This window comes from Balaenoptera ricei, chromosome 12 (genome assembly GCF_028023285.1).
Source record: "Balaenoptera ricei isolate mBalRic1 chromosome 12, mBalRic1.hap2, whole genome shotgun sequence".
Lineage (NCBI taxonomy): Eukaryota > Metazoa > Chordata > Mammalia > Artiodactyla > Balaenopteridae > Balaenoptera > Balaenoptera ricei.
The window spans coordinates 52,072,696-52,097,972 of NC_082650.1; the positions used below are offsets into that span (position 1 = coordinate 52,072,696).

The window sequence follows — 25,277 nt, forward strand, 5'->3', positions numbered from 1 at the left end:
TGTTCTTTTAGTAAAGCTCTTCTATTTTTAGATGTTATCCAACCTGAAGTCCTGGTGAGAATCTCATTTTCGTCCACCAATTCCTTTGACAAGGTTGCCTGGCCTATGGTATTAAGAAGAAGAAGGAGAAGGAGGAGGAGGGGGAGAAGGAGAAGGGGGAAGGGGAAGGGGAAGGGGAGGAGGAGGAAGAGGAAGAAAGAAAGAGAAAGGAAGGAGAGAAAAAAGCAAATCTCACAGCATAAGCTACCTTTCACTTATTAACTCAGTTCTGAAGGCCACTTTATGAAGTAGTACAATAGAAGGGAAACTTTTGATAAAACTTTTGATTTAAAACCTAACCATTATCTTTAAAATAAGTTCTTCAACATAAGATAGTTCTGAAGGCTGCTGTATGATGTTATACACAGAACTATATTTGGTTACCCAACTTTATACGCTAAAAGGGAAAAAAAATGTTCTACTTATGTTTCAGCTGTTGATAGATCAGCCTGATCTTCCAGGTAAGAGGCAGAATGGCCTGGCCTGTGGCAACCCCGAATTCGGTCCCCTCCCAGGGCATGGTAGCAGTGAGTCCTCTCTGCTCAGGCGGTCCTCTTACACCCCCTTTCCTTCCAGGCCACCCCACCCTGGGTGAGGCAGCAGGTCAGAGCTACTGGAATTGTTTTGTGTCAATTGACATTTTTTCCTGAAGGCTACACATTCCCAGGTTTATGCTTCCTGAAGGGTTTGTTAGTTGAGGCTTGTTCTCCATGGGTAGAAGTTCATCAGATACTGTCCCATCCTGAAAAGTAGGGACTTGGAGAGCTTAGATATCACTGGATTTGTACATATCTGAAAGCAGTCTTGTAATTGGCACATTGCCGATCGTTTTTTTGAAAAACACTTCCTCTATGGTTGATGGACTAATAGAACGTAAAGCTGGCAAAAGTAACAGGAGTTTTCCAAAGCGACAGGGTTGAGTGGGATATCTGGAATAGGAGAAGCCATGAAAGCAAGGTAACATCCATCACTAACAGGCTTAATATCTCATCCTTGAACACACACCATCTTCAGCTTAATTTCCTGATTCAGCCTCTTTAATAACATACTACAGAGTCCTAGCCAGGCACTACTGTCCCTGTTTTGCAGGTGGAATAATCGAGGCATGGAGAACATAATGACGCTGCCAAAAGCGCACGGTGACTGTCTCCTCATTAGCACAGGGGTTGCAGTTTTTTTGGATAAAAAATAATTTTAAGAAACATGGTACTAAGTTTAGACCAAATAATAAACTTAAGGTTGCCAGTGTAGAAACCAACCAATGGTACTGATGACAAAACTAGTGACAACATTCACATTTTCTGATTCTCAAGACTCCTTCATGAGGCTATTTCCCTCAAATAAAATGGATTCCTTTTCTACGCAATTCTCTAAATTATTATTCAGGCACTATACTTAGTCACTCTCAGGAATAATTCCCTCCTTATTACACTGCAAATTAAAGACTAAGTTCTGTTGGCTGGCAGTGCCACCCAACTTTCATGTCAATGAAATTGGCATATAATTAAAGATGTGAGAAATTGCTGAACAATTTCCTCTCTTGATGTCCAACATGCATCTGTGCTCAGATGTGCAAGTTCAATTTTCTGCTGCCTTTAGATGCCTATAAGCCACCTCCTCGCTGCAGCCCTGATGCGTCTTCAGTCAGTAGCTTGGAATCAGGTGTCAATACAGTCCACCAGGAGGTCTCCCTCCACTGACACAAACCACCCAAAAGACTGACCTCTGGAGACACTTATCTGTGACTCAGCCAGGTTCAATCCACGGCCACAGGTGCTAGAAACTGACAGATATCAATTCCTACACAGGAGTTAGGTGGCTGAACATTGAGTTTAACTGTCCAATAACCCCACCATGCAAACAGAGTCCAGGGGAACAACTTTCATGCTTGTCTCTTAGCTTTGGGCACAAGAGAGTCCCTCTCTTCAACCTGATATGAGGCTGATAATTCATTCTGGGCCTCTGAGGACCTCATTTGGCTCTTTCACTGCCCAGCTTCATGACCACCAATGGACAGGGACCACCAGACCACCTTTAATAATGTGGTATGGACACGGTGGAGGTCCTCTACATTTAAAAAAATACATAAATCCCACCGCTTACTCTACTTGCCAAAAACATCTCCTACGTTTCCTGGAAAGTAATCCCAAGACCCACGTCTCCCTTCCACCTTGGCCACTTACTCTCTTCAACAGCTCTGTTTCCCTTCTCAGGCAGGCAGAGGAGAGAAGGCCCCTGCAGTGGGTGGGAAGCAGTGGCTGCCTAAATAAGCCCCCACCGTGTCTGCAGCATCCACCCAACATGCTGAAGTTTCCCACAGTGAGAAAACACTGTGGGAAATAATTACTTTCAGAAAGGACGTATTTTGGTGACTCCATAGACAATTAACTCTTGATTTTCTGTGAGTAGATTATCCACTCACCTACTCACCCACTTATTTTATTCTCTAGTTAGGAAGGGGCTGGTTAGTCAGTCAACACAAATTAAGTGTTTATTATATGTGGAGTACTCTACTACCCAGAAACAATAACCATGTGTATGTGTGTGTGTGAGACAGAGACAGAGAGAGAAGGAAAGAAAGAGAGGGGCTCTCTGACTGCTCAAAATTATTTTGTAGAGTATCTATGCCCTTGACTTCATCCATCAGCATACATAACTGGAAGTTTTCTTTCCAGGTGTAAGTGTTCTGTGTCTGTCACAGATTTGGGTATTTGATTGTCAGTTATATAGTTTATTATATATAACTAAATTATTTATTATTATATATAGTTATATATAGTTGTTACACATAGTTATATATAGTTTGTTTGAAATGCCAATTTCTAGCCCTCTCCTTATGTCCTAGATAATTAGAGAAATCACTTACCGGGCTGTAACAATTAGCTCAGTTTGCCACATTAACTTCTCAATTTCAGATTTTATTTTTCTAGACAGGAAAGTGCTAGAGGAGAATGTTCGCTGATTTGAAGGAGCTAAGCAGTAAGGTATAGTCAGTTTTGTCACATGTATGACTCTAGATATTAATATTAAATTCTAGCTGTAGCTGATATCATGAAATGAAAGGCTCATGTCAAAGCAGATGTGTTCCTTCCATGAATAATTTCCTTGTTTTGAGGGTGACAGAGAAGTAGTATACTTGTCATTTCTCTAAAATAGACTTCTGTTAATTTGTGGTTTAACTCTCTCAGGTCATCCTAGAAGCAGCTCCTGAAACGTCAGGCTCTCTCAGACTCTCCTTACTCCCTCTCTGGCACCTTCCATGGCACCTCTACCAGCCCCTCTTCTGCCTCCTATTGGTCCCCTTCTCTCCTGCTGGAATCCAAGAACTAGCTCACATGTCTTCTCCATCCATCAGACTTTCCAGATTTTTTTCTCACTCCCTCCAACTAGAATTCATCTCTCTCACTCCCTACTTTGCTTTTTCTCTTCCCTGGTCTGAATTGGAGTAACACTTCTGCCTACTTCCTGTAATGATCATGGGTAGTATCTTGTCCTTTCTCGTCTTCCACAGTGCTCACCAGCCACCCTGCACAAAGCGAGTACTCAGCAAAGGCTTGACTGAATCAATACCTAGTATCATATTCTCCTGGTGTGATGTTCTTTATACCTTAAAGACCCTAAATGTCAGAGGTCAGTTATGATATACAATTTAGTTTTTAGTAGGGAAAAAGTGCCCAAATTATGTACTGTTCCATTTTATAATTCTGAACAAACTTAAGCGCTTACTATATACATTCTGAAAGTTAATGTGGATTTTAAATTTAAAACCACGGAACTTTAATTCGGAAAAACATACACAGGCTCTATCACTCATCACAGTTTCAGTGATATTCCATGGACAGGGAACAATTTGTTGTTGTTGTTAAACTCACATTTTACAAATTTACTTGTTTGTATACTCGCCCTACTTTTAGGGAAAATCATAATATGCTGGGTTGTAAAGCACACGGTAAGCACTCAATAGATATTGGTTGCTGTTGGCTATTGAAGATCTACTGTGAAGCCTAAAGCTTTCAGGAATAGGAATTCCGAAATCTACATTCAACGACTCTGGGACAGGGAACAGTTTTACTCATTAGTATTCAAAAGAGGATTTATAAAAGAAATAAGGAGATCCCTGCAGAAGTGGTATCATCCCAAATGAATACAGGTGACTTGGGGTTTCTTTGACCCCTTCAGTAATGGAAGCATTAACTGCCTCTACCCATTTGATTTAGTTACTCCCAGCATAGTGTCTGTGGGTGATGTTGAGATGATAGAGACTGGTTTCCATGGGCTTCTCTTCAAGATCAATCTAGAGAATAAGTAAGAAGAGCAACTCTATTCTAACCGCAGATCTACTGCAGCCGTAACTTAGGAAGCTAGAAAGGTTTCACTGCTCTTTAAAAGCCTTGCTTTTTTCGTCTGAAAACGGAATCAGAAAGTCTGTAGACCTCGTGGTGGATTTGCCTATTTGGTGGGCCAGGAGGAGCACTGCTGGAACCCCAGTGACGGAGAGTTTCTACAAATAGCCAAGAACAGCCTCTGTCAGTGGGCTTTGCTTGGCCAGAAGTAACATGATGGGTGCTATGACTCAAAATAGCTCAACAGATACCAAACACCAAAGCCAGACAGCAGTCATGATGGGGTTAAAGATGACCTCTTTAGAAAGTTCTCTGGTCCTTCTATTTGGGATTGGCATCCAAAGAAAGGCACTTGCCTTTTTTAAAGGATCGTGTGACCACTCTCTAATATATCAACTAACATAACACTTTAGCCTTCATTTTTCACCTTTCTCATATCTGGGCCCATTCACCTCAATGTGTTTAGCTATATTGATGGATCAACTTGTTCATCCAGGAAAGGTGTAAGGTGTCTGGCAGTGCTTTCAGTTTTGTAATCTAATTTGATTTGCTCCTCTCACCTACCCTTCGAAATACATGAGGACATAGATTCTAATTAAATTAACTGGCTTGGCAACAGGATAATTAGTCACAATGTTTGAACTGGCTTTTTGCTGTCTGCTCACACATTCACAATGGAAGCAATTTTCTTAAGTACATGTTCAAGGCAAACAAGGGTCACCTGGTATGGATGTAGCTGTTGAGAGTTAGCTGAGCCTCATCTTGAAGAGCTGCGATGGCGGCAGCATTCCGGAAACTTCTCAGTTCAGAACCACTGTGTGTAGGAACTAGAAATGAAGACCAGGAAATTGTGATAGGCAGCACAGGAAATGCAGATGGGGAAAGCACTCTCTGGAAGTGGATGGCCAGCAGAAGAACATGCAGGTTCCATGGCTATCGAAAATGGAGTCAGACTAAGAGTATCAGCTCTCTTGAAAACCATCACCTCTTTTTTGGACTTGGAGGTGGCCGAATTAGTGATGGCAAAACTGGGGAAGGAGAAGAGACAGCAGTTTGTGTCTGCTTACCAGCTTTGAAAGTGACGATGCATTTTAGACAGGCAAATTCAGTAGCATCTAACCGGAGTTGTCTAAACCGAGCCACCACCTCTTGTAAAGCCTGTATTTCAGATATGATCTTGTTCAGCTTCTGGGAATCTGTGTTGTCACCATTCATGCCTAGAATAAAAATATGCAATAAATGCTCTAACATGAAGGCATTTTCATGATTTAATATTGATTTTTGACAAAATCCTGCATATCAATATCTATTCAATTGTCACTCTAAGATATCTGATTCCATGTAAACTGGCTATATTGTATGAAAGTTAATATAAAATCTTCTCTTGGATGATAACAAACACAGTAATTTGCATTTAAATAACAATGCAAGCAGTCATGAATACAACAAAACAACATTATTTGCATTTAAATATAGATTTATAAATGACAGGTATACTCTATTGTTCAGCAGGAATTTGTTATTCTTTACATGTTGTTCTTTTTTCAGTAATGTATTTTTATGGTAATTTCTACAACAAAGTCATTAAATTGTGCAATTCTTACCAGATACAGCCAGTAGAGTGTTAGCATCAACCGGAATGGCCCATTGTGCTATTCCTAGAACAAACAGTTCTCTCCAAGCATCTTCCAAAAGCATCAGCTGTCATACAATAGATGTATAATATAATATAGTGTGTAATTTATAAATTTATAAACAATTTCAATATGTAAATTTCCATCATTTTAAGAAGTGTTTTAAATGCCTGTCCTGATAGTTTTTCCTCTGAATATTCTAGCTTTCCCTTATTTTCTCGTATTTTCCTTTATTAAAAGGTGTCTATACTTAAGCACATGCATTTGAGAGTCAGCCATTCCAATTCCCCAAATTTTGCTTCCCTTGGAAAAGGGTTTACCCTTCTTGTTCTTGCATCCATTTGTTCCTGACCACCTAGAAACTTTTCAGGAGACCCAGGCTCTATGAAATGTCACCAGCAGCACAGCAGGCAGATTCCCCTCATAGAAAATGTTGATATTATCAGGGGTTGAGGATTCCAGACTAAGCATGCAGATGTGGGCCCCCATCTTCCTGGAGGGTTGAGCGGGCTGGGCTGGGAGAGCGATCACTAATTCCCAAGAGGCATGCAGGGAAATCAGGGTGTAATTATGTTAATCGGGTTTTGCTGAGTTTACCTCATCTCACTGCCTGATTTTTCTGAGACTCATAAGTGGACAGCATCAAGGTGCTTGTCATTTTCATTCTATTAAAATGTGCTACTGAATATTTAAAATGAAAATCTGGCTCCTTTTCGAAATTAATATACTGGATTCCACTTCACTGCAGTTTGCTTGTTGTTGAAGGGTTTCCACCGAAGGGCTAAGTGGCAGACAGTAAGTAAATTTTGTTTGGATTAAATAGTCTACAAATACTTGTTTTGAGAAAAAATAGCCAACTTACACACACACACACACACACACACACACACACACACAGAGCAAATGGTCAGAGTCAACCAGTAAAGCTGGTCAAAGATAGAAACTAACCATCTTGAAAAATTTGTTTTTGAAAAATCTCTCAAAAAACAGTCAGTTCTGGATGTGAGAGGGTTTTCTTTTGAGAGCTAAGGGCTGAATTGTGAAGGCTTGTAACCAAAATCACAATTAGACCAAAAGGTTTAATTTTCAAAGTGCTTTATTTTCAGTTTTATTGCATTAAATACAGAAAATAATACTTTAAAAATGCAAGGTAAACAACGTCTAATTCTGAACATGTCTGAAAGTCCAGGCCATGAAAAAAAGAACATCCCATGCTAGAAGATTAAATGTTTTGAGCACATTGCCAGGGCTCTCTGTAGGAAATGTACTTCATATTAAGGGGCACTATTATACTTTAATTAGGTATCAAATGAATTAAAGAAACAAATCCTTTGCTTTTGGAGCTACTTATTAGCCTTTTGGGAAATTTGTCATTAATTTCCATGAATGTGCTGGTGACAGCCAATTTTTGTGAACACTTCATTTTACTTCTTTCCCTTAAGGGCAGAAAAATTCTGGCAGAGGCCATTTCTGATATTCCTAACAACAAAACTTCTGAGTTTCGGTACGATGCAATTTTAAAGGCACATACTTTGTTTTCTCCCTCTTAATGTCATTTACAACCACAGGATTATGCACCAGACCTATTTGTTTACAAAAACTCTAAAAGCACTTGAAGAATCAAGGGAGGTGTGCAATGCACTCTTTAATCCTTCATGCTGATCAATCAGTGGCCAAAACTATGAGCATCACAATGGAAAATATAAAGCTGCAAATATAAAATAATGAGACTAGTTCCCAAAATCTTACAAGGGAATACTCTCATCACATTCTATGTCTCTCAGTTCCAGTGTTCTTAAGAAAATATTGTTTTATTAACAATTTTAAAAATCATTAAGATTTTTAAAATTTGTGATTAAATTTGATGTTTCAATTAAACTAAAAAAAAGATATGGTCTTGTATATTTGTGTTTTTTTAGATCATATCCAACTTTCCTGAAATAACATAATTACATTTCTTAGTAAGGATTCCATAGCTAGCTATTTTGAACCCACAGCAAGAAGCTAAGAAAAATCATTTCCTACTGCAGTTAAGAACGGATGCCTGGCCTTGGTGATTTATCCAGGTAACTTCTAGTTTCATAAGACTGACTACTGTTGCTTCTTTCCCAACCCCCTTCCCCCAAGAGCTCAGCGCCCTCTTGGTCATACCTGGTCTTGCAAAGATAGCGTGGAGAAAGCTGGCACACTCTTAGCCCACTTGATGCTCATAAACAGAAGCCTGGCAGCTGATTCACACACTGACTCTGTGGCCACTTCATAGAGATACATTGGGGTCCCATTCACTTCATGGGGGTACTGGGTGGGGAAGCAAGAGAAACACCAGGGAGTAAGGAAACTGCAGCTTTGCAAGAAGAGCCAAATTTTAAACTTTCTAATTAGACCAGTGAAGGAGATAGGAATATCTATAGAGTTTGGGGAATAATAATTGATGGGAGAGGCTCATTTCCACTCTTTGGCAGCCTGTTCCTTCAAGAGGGGCATCTGGCTTTTCTATCCCCTGCAGCAAATTTTCCCCAGGCTGAGCCAAGTGCCAAGCCTGTCTCCCAATTTAGACAAGAGCTTCTTGCATTTGAGTAAATAAAAGTAGATGTGGAGAAAGTATAAATTAATAGGCATCCCAAACACAAATATGCATATGAGTATTTTTAGAAAGGATTAGTATATTATGGAAATATTTCAATTAGACATCTTAATCATTCATAGAGCATTCCCATTCATAACTGACGACATATTCATAACACTACTTTCCCAAGCTTATTATACACATCAAGGATAAGAAAGCAATAGCAAATATTGTGTGTGTGCATGTGCCCAGGTGTTTGGCTTCCCTGCAGTGTGGGGCTGCAGCTGGCCCTCCTCTGGGGGAGAGAGATCTGGAGCCCTTCTCGGCCTGGACTGGGGGCTTTGGGGCTTCCAACTGGAAGCCTGGAAGGTAGTCCCTAGGTGGCAGCCTTTTGAGGTGGTTCTGACTGTGTCCCTGCTAGTAGAGGCTCAATTCTTGTGTAAATTCATGCGGCTCAGAAGAGAGTACGGGGAGTGGGAAATGAAGCCAGGTTCTTCAAACTGTCCTAACAAGGTGAGCTCCACATTTCTCTCTTGCATTAGGGACCCATGGCTTTGCCCAAGAGATTAGATCCCTGCAGTTGCAATTCAGGAGCTCTTCTGCCAGCTGTAGGCAACTTCTTTCTTCTAAAAACAAACTCTGCTCTTCTGTCCTCCAGGAACACCTAGGCTGCCCTCTTAGTTCAGCCAGGGCTTTACACTAGGTGTTTTCTAAAGACACAGGTTCCTGGGCCCCACTTCAAATTTGCTGAAAGGGGGATGGGCCTAGGAGGCCACGTTTGTAGTCAGCTCAGAGAGTGACTTCACTGCACACTAAAATTTGAGCACCCCTAGCTCAACAGGGGAGAGAGGGAGGTCTAGAGCTCCCCGCAGAGCTCGGCGAAGCCCCGAGCACCCCGTGAGGTCTCTCTCTCTCCATCTTTTGGCTGAGCCATGCCAGCTGAGAAAGAATGGGCGCGCCCCTCTCCGCCCTCCACTCGGAAAGGTCTCGGGCCCAGCAAGGTCACTGACCTTGGGCGTGGGCTGAGCCAGGCTCACGAGGGTCTGCCGCTCAGGGGTGGCGGACACGGCGGCCAGCTCCAGGCCGTGGGGCTCCAGCTGCGTAACCGCGGTGAAGAATGCCGGCGCGGGTAGTGCTGCGGAGGGGAAGTGCGCGGCCGCCCCGTTCTCTTCCTTGTGTCCACGGAAGTATAGGGCCACCTGCTTGCGGATGGTGGACGTCCGAGGCCCCCGCTCATGCTGCACGGCTACAGAGACAGACAGACCGGCGCACGCCCGAGGTCAGAGACTCGGTGACACTTAGACGCTGCCGCGCTCTCGGGCCAAAAGCTGCGTCTGGACAGGCAAGGGCACCCGGGAGGTGAAGAGAAGGAGGGAGAAGGAATGTGAGGGTGGAGGGCGCTCTGAGACCGTTTAACCCTTACACTGTTTGCATAAGGAAGCTGAAGCCGAGAAGAGCAGCCCGGCCCAAAGTGTCACACTAATACCCGAGCCTCAGGCAAGACTAGGTGTGTTCTCTGTCGGTTGAGGGCTCCTCCGCACCCAGGGAAGGTAGCAGGGAAACCAGAGACCCTCTGGGCAGGAGTAGCTAGGTCTCGACCGCAATCGAGGGTAGAGGGAGCATTGCGCACAGCTAGGCACAGCGTCTCTGCACACACTTTTCCCAATCCGCTCGACGACAACTCCCCCCCCCCACCTCCATCCCCCGCCCCACTTGGAAATGCCGTTTGGCCTCCGAGGACCCCAGGAGAAAAGGACCCGACCCCGGGTCCGCTGGGGAATGGGATGAGGGAAAGCCCTCTCAGAGTGTGCTGGAAGAAGGCAGGGGAGATGTGACAATTACCACCAACAGTTTAAACAAACAAATTAATTCAGGGCAATCTTCCGCTCGACGAGCTTGACAACTTGTCAATACACAAGTTCAACAGGTTGGACGCTCCCTCCTGCTTCCTGAGCCGCGGAGGAAGGAACTCTCCCCAATGGGAGCCGTACCTCGTGGAGATGCCACCCCGCCCAGGCCTCCGTCCGGGCAAAGCCCACTCGGCACCCAGTCCTGAGGCCCCATCCCTCCCTCCCAGCCAAGACCCTTGCCACGTCCCGGCCTGGGGCGCCCTCGCCAGGCCACCTCCGGGCACGAGCTTGGATTGCACTCTAAGCCCAAGAAGCATCCTGACGACCTAGTTCTTGCTGCGCGCCTTTAAGAGCCTTCTGGGAGCTGGGTGTCCGAGGCACCCACTGGCATCACTCTGCCCCTCCAGCCCCTTTCTTTAGAACTAAGAGAAGGCCCTGAAAAAGCTCAGATCGCCACAACGGTCCTGATTTTGTCATCTTGGTGAGTCTACAAACAAGGGGTGGACATTCCGCGTGTTCGTGTCTCTGCCCTTCCTCCTTCAACCCGTCTCCGAGTCCCCAAGATATCCTCTCCAGGAGACTATCTAGACAGCAAGACCCTGCGGGAGGCTAACAGGCTTAAGTCTGGCCACAAAAGGGCTGCAAGGAGAGGTGAGAAGAGGAATCAGGATGGGAGGCTAAGAATGTCACACGTGTGTCCCCAGCAGAGTGGGGGCCCCAAGAACGCTGGCTTCGTGGGGATGGTTGTGAGGCGCAAGTGTCCCACGTGGGCATGGGTCTTGCCCTGGGGAGTTCAGTGGGGTGGGGGTGGGGCTCATGCAGGGAGATGACTAAAGCCGGAGGCCAATTCCCAGCACCTGGAAAGAAATGCTCAGGAGATGATTTATATGCATAGGAGTGCCATTATTTTCTGTACACATAATTTACTTACTACTCAACCAACATAAGGATAAAAAGATGTACTAAGAATAGATTACCATCTTTGTTCATGTTGACTTCCAAACACTTCTTCAGCCGACACGCCCTGCACTGGTTTCTGTGTGTCTTGTCCACCGGGCAGCCTCCCTGGAACAGAGCGCAGGCGGTCAGCGGCCCCCAGGACCTTTAGGCTGGGGACGCGAAGCCGGCGCCGGGTCGGGGAAAAGGCGTGGAGGCGGGTACGGACCCCGCAACAGACCCCGGAGCTGCAAGCCTGGGTCCGCGAAACGCGAGGGCCTTGGGCACCAGCAAGGCCAGGAAGAGAAAGGGCTGGGATTCCCGGGGCTACTTCAAAAGGACCAGCCCCTGACCCTATGCAAGCGGACAAGAAGGAAAGTCCTTCTCAAATCAGGTGAAGGGTCAGAGCTCCTGCTTTGCCCAGACTACGCTGCGTGGGGAGGAGCTCCCGAGGGGAACTTCCGCCAGGCGCAGAGGGGTTGGAGCGGGGCGAGACTTTTCAGGACCGAAGACAGCGACCTGCCCTGGAGGAGGAGGCCTTAGAGCTCTGCAAGGAGCAGGCTTGCCTGCCAGGACCCCTGCCACGTCCCCCTCCCACCAACTATTCTTTCCACTTTCAGGTCTTGATTCTACCTCTTTCTGTCACTTTCTGGGTGAGCCCATTTATCCGTCAGATAAATATTTCCCATTATTCTCCACTCTCCTGTTTTCTCTCTTGCCTTTGTACTCAAAGCCATGCTTCTGACCAGCATGTTGAGAGTTGTCTTAAAGACTAGCTTTAGCCCAGATTCATAGAAACACAGCCATTCCTGGAAGGTGAGGCAGAAGCCAGAGTGGTTAGGAGGGCAAGGCTTACAGATGTGAGAATGGGAAGGGAAGAGCCCAAGGCCTGGACAAATTCTAGAAATGCCCACCATGTAAATATGACCAGGAAGATAATGTGATGGACTGTCTGACAAAATGATAACATAGACTGAGAATATTAGCAAGATAACAGAAAAAAAAAAGAGGTAATTGTGCCTTAGAAATACTTATCTGAGATGCATGAGAAAATAAATGTTTTATCCAATGCAATTTTCTGGAAAAATATTGGCCATTAAAAGAGGAAAACAGAGAAAATTTCTAATGGCATTCACTCGATGTTAGGTGTTATTACTGAGAGAACATATACATAGATTCATAAAGAGTCATGTCTACATGTGTATTTTATACACAGTAAATACATAAGAAGTTTGGTGCTCTGTTTATACTACTTGCTACTTTTACATTTACAGTGGGAAGAAAGAGAATAAAATAAATGTATTTTTATTTTGTTTCATAATCTCAAAATTCATATACTCTGAATTTGGAGTAAGCATATCTTCTGAAATATCCCTTAGGAAAAAATTATACACTCAAACACACAGTTTTATGAGATCACACCCTCTGATTTAAAATACGTTGATTTATTTAAAATAAAGGTAGAGCAGAAGTTCATAATAATTTCTAAACATCCTCATTACTGTTAATAATAAATTAGAATGCTGTTTACCTAAGCTTAGAATAAAAGAGAGAAAGGAAATAAATTTTTTTCCTAATTGAATTCTTCAGGTCATCTTTGCTGGCCAGTGTAATAGCTCAATGTAAAGAGGTTTAAATAACTTATTATTAAATGCAATCATATGCCTATCGTCAAATGTTATCCTCCTAGTGTTCTGATAAACATACTAATGCATAATAGAAGTCTTCATTAGTTCTTAAGAGTGTCTTCAAATCAGATCAAATGTATATAAATATCTGGAGCCTGAGAGACAGATGCGCACCTCAGCTAAGTCCATTTATTCTCTGTGTAAGAAGAGGACCACCATGCCTGATGAGTCTATCAACACTCCTTTACAAGCACTTGGGCTGACATCAATATGTTTGAATTGATAGCCAACCCCTTTGAAAATATCAAGCATAACATCTGAGGTTTTGATTCCCCAATTCTGTGCATTGCATAAAAGTAAAAGATAACTTAAGTAGAGGCCTGCTCAAGTCTGATGACCCACAGTAATCCCATATTCTTGTGGAGCTACTGGGATACAGTCCTGTGTGTATATAATGTGATGTGTCCATATGGTGAAGCGAGAAACTGATACAGAGCTATGGACCCAATTAAACAGGTAACAGGGCTGGAGTTCAAAATAACTTATCCAAATGCAGCATCTTCTTGTTCTTGTTTTTGTTGATAATCCAAATCTATCAGAAATTGGTATGAGCAGACATAGGTTCAGAAAAAGATAAACAATTCACTAGCACCAGACAATATATGTGTTTGTATATATGTGTATCATATATATTAATTAGCGAAAACGTTTTAACATTTTAGTTACCAAAGGATGTTTTCTGATTACTGCGCTCTCCAGGATCTTCTTGGAAGTGGAGATGGTCACTCTGTATTTAGGGTCTGTGTGCCTGGCTAAGGAGAAGGCCAAGTGTGGGACCAAAAGGCTGATCTCCTAGGTTGAAATAAACCTACTACTGAACTGGAAACTGAGTCAGGGGGAGGGGTCTGCTCACTCTTTCTGGAAGCTTTGGCTCACACTCAACCCATGCCCCTACTCCTCTGTCTCTTTGAAACAGTTCTGCCTGCTCAAGATCAAAACAGAATCAACCAGGCACCTCTTCGAAGCAGAGAAAGTGAAGATATGGGGGCCATGGAGAGGCTCCCAGTTTCCTTCCTTGGGCACTTTCTCTTCTTGCTCACTCTGCCCTTTTCTGACAAGGCCCAACTAAAGTCACATGGGTGCTGAAGCCTCACTGCCCACTACCAAGCAGCCCTGCTTCTCTGAAGTTGAAGGCACAGCCCCTCATACAGCACATCCTCTCTGTTCCAACTGGCCAACACTCACTTCGCTGACTGAAATGCCCTGTGCCTTTCACTTCTGCACGGACAGACCCGGGTCAGAGCACTGAGCTTAGGTGCTGCTAGGAATGGGACTGGGGTGGCAGTGACATAAAATAGCCCTTTTACCTGCCTGCACTTGTGGTTTAGATCCTAAAGTTCCTTAGATCCCCTGGGCTGGCTTTATAGTCACTGGGTGTGGGCCTTACCCAGTGTCAAAATCTGTCAGAGGATTAAAAAAAAGGGGGGGGGGATTGATAGGGGGTGTAAGGAGACGCTGGGACTTCAGCTTTCCTCCTTCAAACTCAGCTCTCTTCCCTTGCCTCTTTCCGCCTTTCCCAAGCAAAAGGGCCACTGAGAGTTGAGGCAGGAAGGAGGGGAGAGGAAAGGAGAGGTCAGGGCCTGGTCTCTCCTCAGCAGCTTGGAAACTCGGAGGAGGCCTTGGCACAAACAAAGGAAGGGGAGGCGGCAGAGGGGAGCCGGGCAGCGTAGCCCTGCTAAGGTACCTGGTTTCCAGATTTGCAGACATACGTCCTATTCCTTCGGATACTTCGTTTGAAAAACCCCGAGCAGCCGTCGCAGGCGTAGACCCCATAGTGTTTCCCCGAGCTGCGGTCGCCACACACTTTACAGGGGATATCTAAAATACGGCCTGAAATCGCAGGAAAGACAGGGAAGGGGGGATGGGGTGAGAGAGAGAGGAGGGCGGAGAAGAAGGAGGAAAGGGGAGAGGGAGAGAGAGATGCTAAGCAATCTGACCTCTGAAGGGATTAGCACCGAAGCTGCGGTAAAAGCAAATAATGAAGTGATTTTATAGCCAAACTTTTTTTCCTTGAGCAAGTGTCAGTTTCCTACAATGAGCATTATTCATGCACCGCTACATGTATTTGGGTCTCCTCTAATCGCCGAAACCCATTTTGGAATAAAAGATTACAGCAGGCCGGGGCGGCAGCACGGCCGCCGCTGCCTTTCTGCTCCGCGGAAAGTTTGGCCGCCTCCCTCTCCTGCTCTTGCATTTAACAGAGAAAGTTGTTAGTGAGCGCGCGAGGAGACAAACTTGAAATGTAAAAGGGAAAAGAAGAAAAACAAACACGGCTGGAACCAGGGATGGCAGCTGGAAGGCAATCGAGTTTTCTCTGAGCTGCCGGGCGGTTGTTATTATTAGGATTATTATTGTAATGCTAATACTAGGATTATTAATGATAATAAGGGTAGTGGTAATTGCCCAACTTTCACTTTACCTATTTAAAATAATGCTTGATGGATCGCTTTTGAGAAATAATTTCTTTTAGGAAAAAATTTTTTTCCTCCCCAAAGTAACCAGCACCGAGGTAGGCAAGTAGGAGGAGAGTGTTGTAAGTATGTCGATTCCCTGGCAGGTTAGGGTGGGACGGCACCCCTCCACCCCGACTCCCCAACGTCTTCCCCCTTAAAGCCCTACCTTCTCACACTAGATCCTGCGGGGGTCCCTTGCTTTCTGTTTTTCCACTGCTGTCTGAGGCTGATTTTTTCAAGGATCTGACTGGTTTCCCTAAACTGCCCCCACCCCCAGTGGCCTCGACAGTCGCCTGACTTAAGAGAAATCGCCTTGGAATCCCCTCTAGCCTGGGATGGCCGAGGACCCTATAGGAATGTTAGGGAGAGGGTAAAATTCGAAAAGTTATAAGGGAGGGAACTATTTTTCTATAAGGTTCAAGGGTCCAACAAGCCTGAAGTGGCTCATAAGAACTTTGAAATCCTTCGTGCAAAAAAAGGGAGTATTAAATAAAGAGTTAACTTAATTAATACTTTGATAATGATGATGATGATATTTAACAATACTAGTTAATAATTAACTTCTTTACACTTAATGTTCCCTCTGCTACCGGCCCGAAGGCCTCCAGTCTGGGCCCCGGCGGCCTCCGGCTTGGCCTCTGTGAAGCTGGCACCTGGTTCCTGGAGCGCTCAGGTTAGGGACCACGATTAGGCTGGGGTGATGGGAGGCAAGGGGGAGGACGACTGGGCCAGGGGAGTAGGGGAGGCGAGGGCGCCGCGCAGGAAGGGCCCGAGGCCTCAGGGTGGAAACTCGCCGGTGGATTCCGAGGCATCCGGCGGGCGCGCACCCCCGACCGCGGCCGTCGAGGAGCTGCAGGGGGTGGGGGCGGGGAGAACGCGGGCGGCAGGGTTGGGGAGGGGGGTTTGGTAACCACCGGGCTCGGCCCGGGCAATTACAACCCCGCCGTAGCACCTGCCTATAGAGCCACCAGTGACCCGTCAAAAAAAGTAGCATGGGAATTCGGATGGCGACAAAGGGCGGCGGGGGAGGCGCGCGGCGCGGCGACCACCGCCTCGGCGACCCCTCTCCCGCAGGGTGGGAGGAGAGGTTGTGCTGGGGGAAGGAAGGGGTTGTAGAGAGCCAGGGGAGGCCACATCGGGTTTTGTCCCTCACCCCCTCGGACCTGTCACTGCGCCCAAGGGAACTCAACGGCCGCGCAGCAGCTGCCCTCACTCTGAAAAGCAGTAAACTTGGTTTCCATATTTTGCAACCATTCTCCTCTGCATAACGCTCTGGCTGAGCTGGGGTCGGTGTTTGGGGTCCAGCCATCCTGTCGTCCCAGCTGTCCTCCTCTTCCCGGTGGCAGTTTTGATGATGCCAAGATGAGCTAGCGGGAGGAGCAGTGGTGGGGGTTCTCTTTCCCGTCCCCCCATCCAGACGGGAGGCCAGGGACATGCATCTCTGGAGAACCCCGACGGGGTGGAGGGAGGACCAGTTAGGGGCGGGCGACGCTACTTGGGCTCCAAGGGCGGGGCTCCTAGACCATCGGCCCCCCGGGGCCGCCAGGGCGGCAGGTCGGCTCTACCCCTGCCCAGACCTCCAGGCCGAGGCTCCCGGGGCAGATTAGAGACAGGCGTACCCACCTGGGGCGGGGCACACAGGGGAGGACGAGAAAATTCCAGGGCAGAGCGGGTGTGCGCCTCAGACTCCGCCACCCAGCCACGTTAAGGTGACTTGGGTCACGAGACAAGCTGGTTGACCCCGTTGCAAAGCTCCCCTCATTTAGCAAGTCGAGCGAGCTCCGACGTGAGGCAGGCGGGAGTTTCCTGAGGCTGGAAAACCGTTCTTAACTTCCCTCGCCAGGGGGTCCCCTCGGGGCTTTTTGTGTGTCATAATTGCCTAAAGATATATGGCAGCTTCGATTACTGTAATTACCATCAGAGGCTGTTGAAAGAAGTTAGTCTGGGCTGCAGGGGTGACTGGCCGGGGTCTTGTTACCACCCAGGCGGGTCTCCCGGGTGACATCGCTCTGCTCTCCAGCTGTGCGAATCCGAGCAAGGCGGGAGTTGCAGACCTCGCGGCCGGGCTCGGCCCTGACCTCGCCCGCTGCGCGCCGACCCCATCGCTGCTCGGGGCCCGAGGGCCGCAGGCCTGGGCCCCGCTGCCGCCACCGGTCTGGAGAAGGCCTGGATGGCGCGGCGCCGCGCCGCGGGCGGGGTCTGCTGTTCTGCGGGCCTGAGAAACCCCTGCGGAGGCGTCCGGACCTGCGTCGGGCTCGAGGCTTAGGAGGCCCAACTCAGGCTCTTGGGAAGCTGGAAAGCTCCAAAGTTTCCCCAGTGTCATTCTGTCTTTTTTCCTGAAAGTCCGAACGGTCCGCCTGCGTCCTAGTCCATCTACAGCATGCGGGCGCGGTCCCCAGCGAACCCAGTTCGCGCCCGCCCCTTCCCTCACCTCCGAGGCCTCACTTTTCAAGGCTCCTCAACCCCGGCGACTGCGCACCCCAAGTGGGCGAGGGGTCTGAGGCTCCTTACTTCCAGGGAAGGAGGCGAGGACCTGTCACAGGGCAAGCAAGGACCGAGGCCTGCCGAGGCCTGCCCCTGCCGTCTTCAGTTTTAGCGGTAGAGGCTCGGAATGCACCAGGAAGGCTTTCCTTCTGCACCTCCCGGGAAGGACACACACACGCCAGAACATGGGCCACAAAAAATATGCGAGCTCGCCTCCTTTCCCAGAGATTCGAACAGCGAGGGCCAGGTAGGCCCGAGGCTAACTGGAAACTCCAGTCCTCCGCCAGGGTCGGCTCTGTTTCGGGCGGCAGCTAAGATTCCTCCTCTCCCCCCTCCGCCTTAGTTCCAAACATTTCTCCTTTTTTCTTCTTGTTCACGTTCACTTTAATTTTTAAAATGGCAGCGCCCAAAACCAAAACAAACGGACAAAGTAAAAACACAACCCACTTCTTGGGAGGGCGGGGAGGAATTGCATCCCACTCAAGTGGGACTTCATTATCAGTCCTCAGAAGTATCTCGGACTCTCCTAACTTTCAAAGACTCGGGACAATGAGCGGGAGTGAGGGGAGGGGGTGTTTGAGGAAAGCACAAGCGCCAAAAATGCTATAAGCGAAAACGACAAGGGCGGCGGGAGCACTCCGGGATGTGGGGACTTCAGCAGCGACCACCCCCAGCCTTGGACCCTGGAAACCGCAGCCCCGGGCCACCGGAAGGCGGGAACTGAAACGCCGCATGGAAACCCTGGCATTGCGGCCGTGCCGGCCCAGCGCCGGCTCTGGCCTGCACATTCTCAAGGTCCGCAGGCAAGGTGCACGCAAAAGCCCTCGCACGGACACTCAGCCCTGCACTCCGGCGTCTAGGGGCGGTGAGAGATCAGCCACGACTTGGCGTTCCAAGGGAGAGCCTCCAGCTAAGCAGGGTTAAGGAAGGAGAGGAGCGCGCGGAGGGGAACAGGCCGCACTCTCCTGCCTCTGCCGAGCTCCCGCTCGAAAACTCCTTGGGATTAGGGATTTGGTCCTCTCTTTGCTAGAGCGGTTCGCCATACTTTAAATTCCCCAGTTATGACCTACGCGGATTTAGGATTAAGGAAAATGTGACTTTTAAATTGTTTCTGCTTCCCAATTTGCAGGATTATTTGAAATAGCTAGAAAAGGGGTGCAAAGCATTCCATTCAAAATCCGCTTTGCGCAAAGTTGCTTTTGCGCTTTGGAGCTCGGAGTTTTGAGCGAGCGTGTTATTGTGCTGCAGCCTGGGGCTGCGGCCTAGTTCCCGCCCCCGCCGCCTCCTCCCCCTCTTCCCCGCACCTGGCGGCTAAGTGGAGGCAACTCGAGGGACTGCTGGGCGGCCTGGGTCGTAACCTTCCCACCATACCAGAGAAAGGGGGAAATCAAGCAATCCAGAGGTAACGAAATTGTTCTTCCCTCACCACGAAAGGCACTGACTCATGGTCTACAAGGAGCTGGGCCAAAGCGCACACACCGCTGGAGTCCCTCTCCCAGGCTCGGAGTCTCGGAGATCGGAGCAGGACCTCCCCGGCCACCCCGCCCGCCCGTCCGTCCCAGCCTGCGCGCCTGAGCCCCGCGGCGGCCCGATAGGTACCCACTTGTTGATCCGGCCGGCTTGCTCATGCTGGCGGTCCCGGGGCGGAGCGGTTGGTGGGCGCTGCCCGAGTCCCGGCCGGCAACGCCCGCTTCGCCGCCGGGCGCCGCCGCTCTCCAGCCGCCCTCCAGCCTGGGAGGCTCCGGGGCCGGACAGGTGGGTGTCGGTTGCGCGCTGCGCTGCTCCCCGGGCGCTCAGAATTCGTTCCACAGTGGAAAATTAAGCATCCTTAAGTTTCTTCCCGCCTCTTGCAAAACCGCAGCTGCTGGGAATGTTGCTTGGTATGGACACAGGCATGTACAGACAAATGGAGAGACGGACAAGCAGATCGAGGGAGAAGGGAGGACAGGCAAGAGAAGGGTATTGAAGAACAGAGATGGAGACACGAAAATGGTCTTTCTACGAAGCAAAAAGGGCAAAATCCCTCTCTTTCCCCATTCCTGTCTCTCAGTCTTCAGTTCCTCCCTCTACATTAGGCAGGCAGAGTGTGGGCAGATCTCTACAGACCGCTGCTCTTTTACGGAAAGAAGGGAAACACAACCGCAGTCTCAGGCAGATGGGCTCCGCGCTGCCCAAATCCGAGCGCGGAGTGGGAAAAACTAGATTGCTGGGAAGTCTTCCGAGGGAACAGGAGGCCAGCTCCCGGTTTCCGGGGAGAGCCGAGCACGCAGCGGCAAAGGGTTCCCGAAGTTCATTACCCCGTGACTTTGTGCCTGTCGCTGCGGACTGGGTCCCCTGTAATATCTCCAGAAGCGCTCTGACAGGCAGCCACGGGGAGGGGAATAGGGCGTCCCTGGCCCACTTAGCTTTTCCCCCAACTCCTGGCGGGGTCTGACGTCAGCCATGTGCGGGGAGGGGATGGAAAGAGGGAGGGGGTTAAATGCTAATGATATTAATGAACCTCCAAGCGGCTCCCAAAGAAAATGCAGGCGCTCTCGGAGCTGAGGAGTTAGAGTGTGAATATGGGAGTGTGGCTCTGTGCGTGCGAGATGGTGAGGACGGTGCAGCTCTCGTAAAAATGAATTATTATATTTCATGGCAAGGGGGAAGGGGAGGGGAGCTGGAGCTTTCTCAGAACGCTTTCCCCCTTCTCTCCAGAGCGCCAGACAGATTCGTGGAAGAACTGGGTGGCTGTGTGTTTGTGTGTGATTGTGCGCGCCGGATATGGCCATGTGAGTTGGTTCATTCTTGGTCTCGTGCCCCTTCTGTTGGGTAAAACTTGGATCTGGTCCAAGGTGAGTAATCATTCATTTTGCAACTATCTACGGAACGTTATAGGCGAGGACACTGTGTGCGTATTTGGGGCCTGGATGGGGTTTGCCGGAGGCTCCGCGTTCCTGTGGCCTTCGCGCTGTCCACTTGGGAACCAGCCGCCAGGAGGGTGCCGCCGGCTTGCCGAAGTAAAGCCCATCCGGAGCAGGGCGAAGCTATTTCGCCTCCATTATTTCTGCACTGGAGCGGCTGGAGGGTAGAGCTTTCCCTCCCGCTGCCCGTCCCCAGCGGGCTTCGCTTGCCCCCCACCCCCCCAATTCAGGGTCCAGGGATTCTGGAGAGCTCCCTCCCCCGCCTTAGCCCCCTACTCCTCCTGCCCGCCTTTCCCGCGATTCCTGTGCTCTCTCCTGCCCTGGATCCTGTACCGCGCTGGGAGAGCGCACGCCTAGAGAGCGGTGATCCCCGATCTCTAAGAGATTAATTCTTACTAAAGCTCTCCCAGCAGCTTGAACTTGTCGAACAAGAGCTTGCCAGCCTCACCTCCTGGCGTGGGCTTGGCCAAAGGTCAAGGGTCACACCTCCTTCTCTCCCGCCCTCCGCTCAAGCTCTGGGGGAGGTGAACAGATACTAGCGCGCCGCAATTATATCCGCCCGCTCCCGGTCCCACTTTCTCCAGACTCGGTGTCAACCCGGGCTTTCGATCAGAGTTATGTGTGTGCAAGTGAGTGCTTGCGTCCCCCGGACCCTCGGAGGGCGCCGCAGTTCCTCGGCCCCGGAGGTTCAGCGGGGCAGGCTGTGCGCGCCTGCTGGTGGCCGCAGCACGTGACCGCAACTTTCCGCAGCGGCCTGGGCTGGGCCTGGAGCCCCCGCCCGCGCACGCCACGCACCGGAGCCCGCGTCCTTGCTAGTGCCGCGCAGCGACCAGGACTCGGGCCTGGGGACACTCGGAAAGAGCAAGAAAGGGGACAACTACCTCCCAAGTTATCCCTCCTCGGTTTTTCGAAGTGGGACGAGATCAGGGAAATGTGGAACAAAGCCACAAACCTGAGGGGTTTTTTAGGAGACAGGACAATAAGTCAACATTGTTGACAACCAAGTTGGGCAGACTTGTGCTCAGCTAGCCCTGCCCGAGACGTGGTGCAAACTCGAACTCCGCGCCTAGAAAAGTATATGATTTCCCGGCGGCGTTTGAGAAACACAGTTACTGTGCCATTTTGGAGCCTGGGGCTCCGGCTTCCGTCAGAGAGACACTTGCCACCACCCCCACCGCTACCACCATCACCACCGCCACGTGGACGCAAAGGCGGGCGCTTGGTTCAGGCCGAAGAACTTTAGAGTCCAAATAATTTATCTTGGTCAAAGATGAAGGCCGGTGTGGAAGACTAGGCCCGGGTCTGTCTCCAGGGGAAAAGTTTAGGAGTCTGTGCCTAGGAGACCTGCAAGCCGCTGTGCTTGTGCCAGGGCTTGGAGGTAGGAGGACTATGGTTCTAGAGGGTCCAAACCACCGGTTTCCCTACTCCAGACACTCTCGCCCTACTGACTCAGTTGTAGGCACCAAAACTTGTGGAAAATACTCCTGAGGTTTACCAAGTTGTCTCAAAGTCAAAATGGGAATATCCCTTCTTACTCCCGCCACCACTCTTGAATCAAGCAGGGTGGCAAGAAGAATTCCACTGAATAGAAACGCACACACACACACACACACACCATCCAGCCCTGGCAAAAGACACAACATGCGCATACACACCCACAGCATGTTCTGCCCGCCTGGCTGTAATTATGCGCGTGCTTTGCATAACTCACAATGCAGTTCTGAAATCATCGTGATGACTTTCTGGCATGATTGGTTCGGTGGCAACGGCAGCTACAAGATCCAGGGTAGGCGGGAGGGGCTAGGGCCCAGCTGCCCACCAGGTCCAGGAGGAGCCTGGCACCAGTGTCCACTGGCTTCTACTCACTGGAAGCTGCTGCAGGACACAGGGACCTCGGATCTAAGGTGTAAGAAACTTGGGACTCTTGTGGTTGCAGCTCAGAGAAGAAAGACTCTGCAAGGTAGGGACTGTTACTTTTCATCTTCCTATCCATAGGCTCGAGCACGCTGCCTGATTCATAGTAGGTGCTGCATAAACATTGGGCAAATGAATGAAGGTGAATGTCGCCTGCAGATTTCCCAAGTAGTCACTGGAGGTACAGCAAGGCTAATCACTGGAAGCCAGGAGGTGGGGCTTCAGGCTCTGTCCCAACTAGCTGTGTAAATTTGGGCAAGTGACTAGACCTCTGTGGGCTCCAGATCATTATCTGTAAAATGATTAAGTCCTGTTCAACCTTAACTTTCAAAGATTTTTCCTGTGAGTCCACAAAGAGAAGTGATTGATAAGGGGCAAATGCCATGTATCTCAGAAATACCTTTTAACAGAGACAAGATATTAAGTTCAAGGATGAGTTTATAAACTTGGCTTGGAAAGGGTGTGACCACACCCCAGAGGTTCTCAAGCCTTTCTGACCAGGTCCAAACATAGCCTCTAGCATCGTCTTTATCCTCTTGTGAGTATGGAGTTCTCAACCAAAACCAAAGCAAAAAACACAGGGAAGACATCTTTTATCACAGGATGTTTACATTTTGGTCAAGGAGATAAGAAATAAGACATTCAGAAGGATGATGGAATCTAGGGGTCTCTCTGTCCATCCAGCAATCCACCCCATTCATCAAACACTGAGCACCCACTATGTGCCAGAGATTAATGACATGACCCCTTTCTCAAGGAGTCTACAGGGAGAGCAGACTCATAAAAGGTCATAAGTGCTTTGGACTGGACTAAAACACAGGACATTCTGGAAAAATATACAAGGGACCCTAAACCGGTGTGGAGTTGGGAAGGCTGTCAATGCCCTTGGAAAACTGGTTGTATGTTAGGGGAATTTACTGCCTCTGAAAACTGTCTTCTAGTATAGCTCACTCTCCTGCTAATCCTCTTTCTCATCCATTTAAAAAGGGAAGTAGAAAAACAGAAATAGACTCACAGACATAGAAAACAAACTTATGGTTGCTAAAGGGGAAAGGAAGGGGAGGGATAAATTAGGAATTTGGGATTAATAGATACACACTACTATATATAAAATAGATAATCAACAAGGACCTACTGTATAGCACAGGGAACTATATTTAATATCTTGCAATAACCTATAACGGAAAAGAATCTGAAAAAGATTATACATATACAGCTGAATCACTTTGCTGTACACCTGAAACATTGTAAATCAACTATACTTAATTTTTAAAAATGTTTTAGAACAACAAAAAAAGGGGGGAAGTAGAGTCCTGTGAATTAGATTGCACGAGAGAGGCAGGGGTGCAGGACACCTCTCTAGCATCAGATTATTTGGGTCTGACCTCTAGATCTCCATTCACTTAGCTTCCCTAAAAAACAGTGCCATTTTCTCCATTAACTGCACCCTCCAATATTCTAAATTAAAACAGTAAAGGAGAAAGGAAAAGCTTTCCCATCAGCAAGCAGAGCTAAAGTTGGTGTGGAACAGAGACTCCCCTCCCCAACCAGTGATCAACCCCCTCTCAGAGGCTATCCTATCTCTAGAGATTCATTCCTTTAAAATTCCCCTCACCTCAAGGACAAGCAGGGTTGAGAAATACCCAGACCCAGAAAATGTTTGGCAAAACCTACCAGTTAAGGTTGCCTGAGGTTTGATGTTCAGTTTCCAAAAGACCCTGACACAAGTTTTATTTGTTTGTTTACATGAAGGAGAAAGTAGATTTTCATTTGCTTCCAGGTTATAAATCAACCTATACTTGCTTGTTGCTTCCCTAGTGGATGGGGAGTGAGAGAGAAGGTGGGTCATAGAGCAGAGTGTCCAGCTCAAAGTAGGTGCTCAGTGAGGGCTCACTAAGTGAATGCAAGAAGCAGTCTCACCAGGCTTGCTCCTGAGTCTGCTGTGGATCTTTCTACAAGTGGTTTGGCTCCTATCTAACTCTTCTCATAAAGAAACATTGAGAACAATCCAGAAAAGAGGCCCAGATGCTCTAGAACTGAACTGGTGCTGAGTTGTGGGGTTTTTCCTTGACATTTTCTAGAACTCTGTTAGCTAAGAGTTGTCTGTTACTCCTTACTAACAGCTCCCCTGCCTCTCTCATACAATCTAGTATTGGTGCTAACAGCAGCAACAATAAGAAAATGCCATGTGTGACGGGCTCCTTTTTTTTTTTTTCTTAACAAATAACAAACTGTGTCTCTGCATTTATTCACACACTCTCTTAGGGCCATATGAGCAGAAGAAATTCAGGTCTAGGGGCAGGTTGGGGATTAGAAGCTTAGGGAGTCTCACTACACTTTTATATTCATCTTGCCCCAGGAACAATCAAATAGAAACATCTTTCTCCCATCTTTTACTTTATTTCCTACATACAATATTTTAATTGTTTATATCCTGCCTTGTTGCAGGAAGAATTTATTATGGCTC

General features: G+C 48.1%; 1 protein-coding gene across 1 annotated transcript; it reads right to left on the minus strand.

Annotated features, from left to right (window-relative positions):
* Nucleotides 1-339: 339 nt before the first annotated feature.
* Nucleotides 340-19,621, minus strand: NR2E1 (nuclear receptor subfamily 2 group E member 1). Its single transcript, XM_059942006.1, has 9 exons — nucleotides 19,597-19,621; nucleotides 14,741-14,886; nucleotides 11,410-11,497; nucleotides 9,593-9,828; nucleotides 8,168-8,314; nucleotides 5,987-6,083; nucleotides 5,450-5,599; nucleotides 5,104-5,209; nucleotides 340-968 (listed from the first exon to the last, which is right to left on the minus strand). Exons 1-9 carry the CDS (start codon nucleotides 19,619-19,621, stop codon nucleotides 806-808), a joined length of 1,158 nt encoding a protein of 385 aa, XP_059797989.1. The 3' UTR covers nucleotides 340-805.
* Nucleotides 19,622-25,277: the final 5,656 nt, after the last annotated feature.

What these genes read in the sequence shown, in the direction of transcription:
- NR2E1 (XM_059942006.1), bottom strand. Translation starts at nt 19,621, where the DNA reads ATGAGCAAGCCGGCCGGATCAACAA. An exon ending in CAAGCCGGCCGGATCAACAA is followed by an intron (nt 14,887 to 19,596) that starts GTGGGTACCTAT and finishes CTGCGATTTCAG; the next exon opens with GCCGTATTTTAGATATCCCC. An exon ending in TGGCTCAGCCCACGCCCAAG is followed by an intron (nt 8,315 to 9,592) that starts GTCAGTGACCTT and finishes TTCCCCACCCAG; the next exon opens with TACCCCCATGAAGTGAATGG.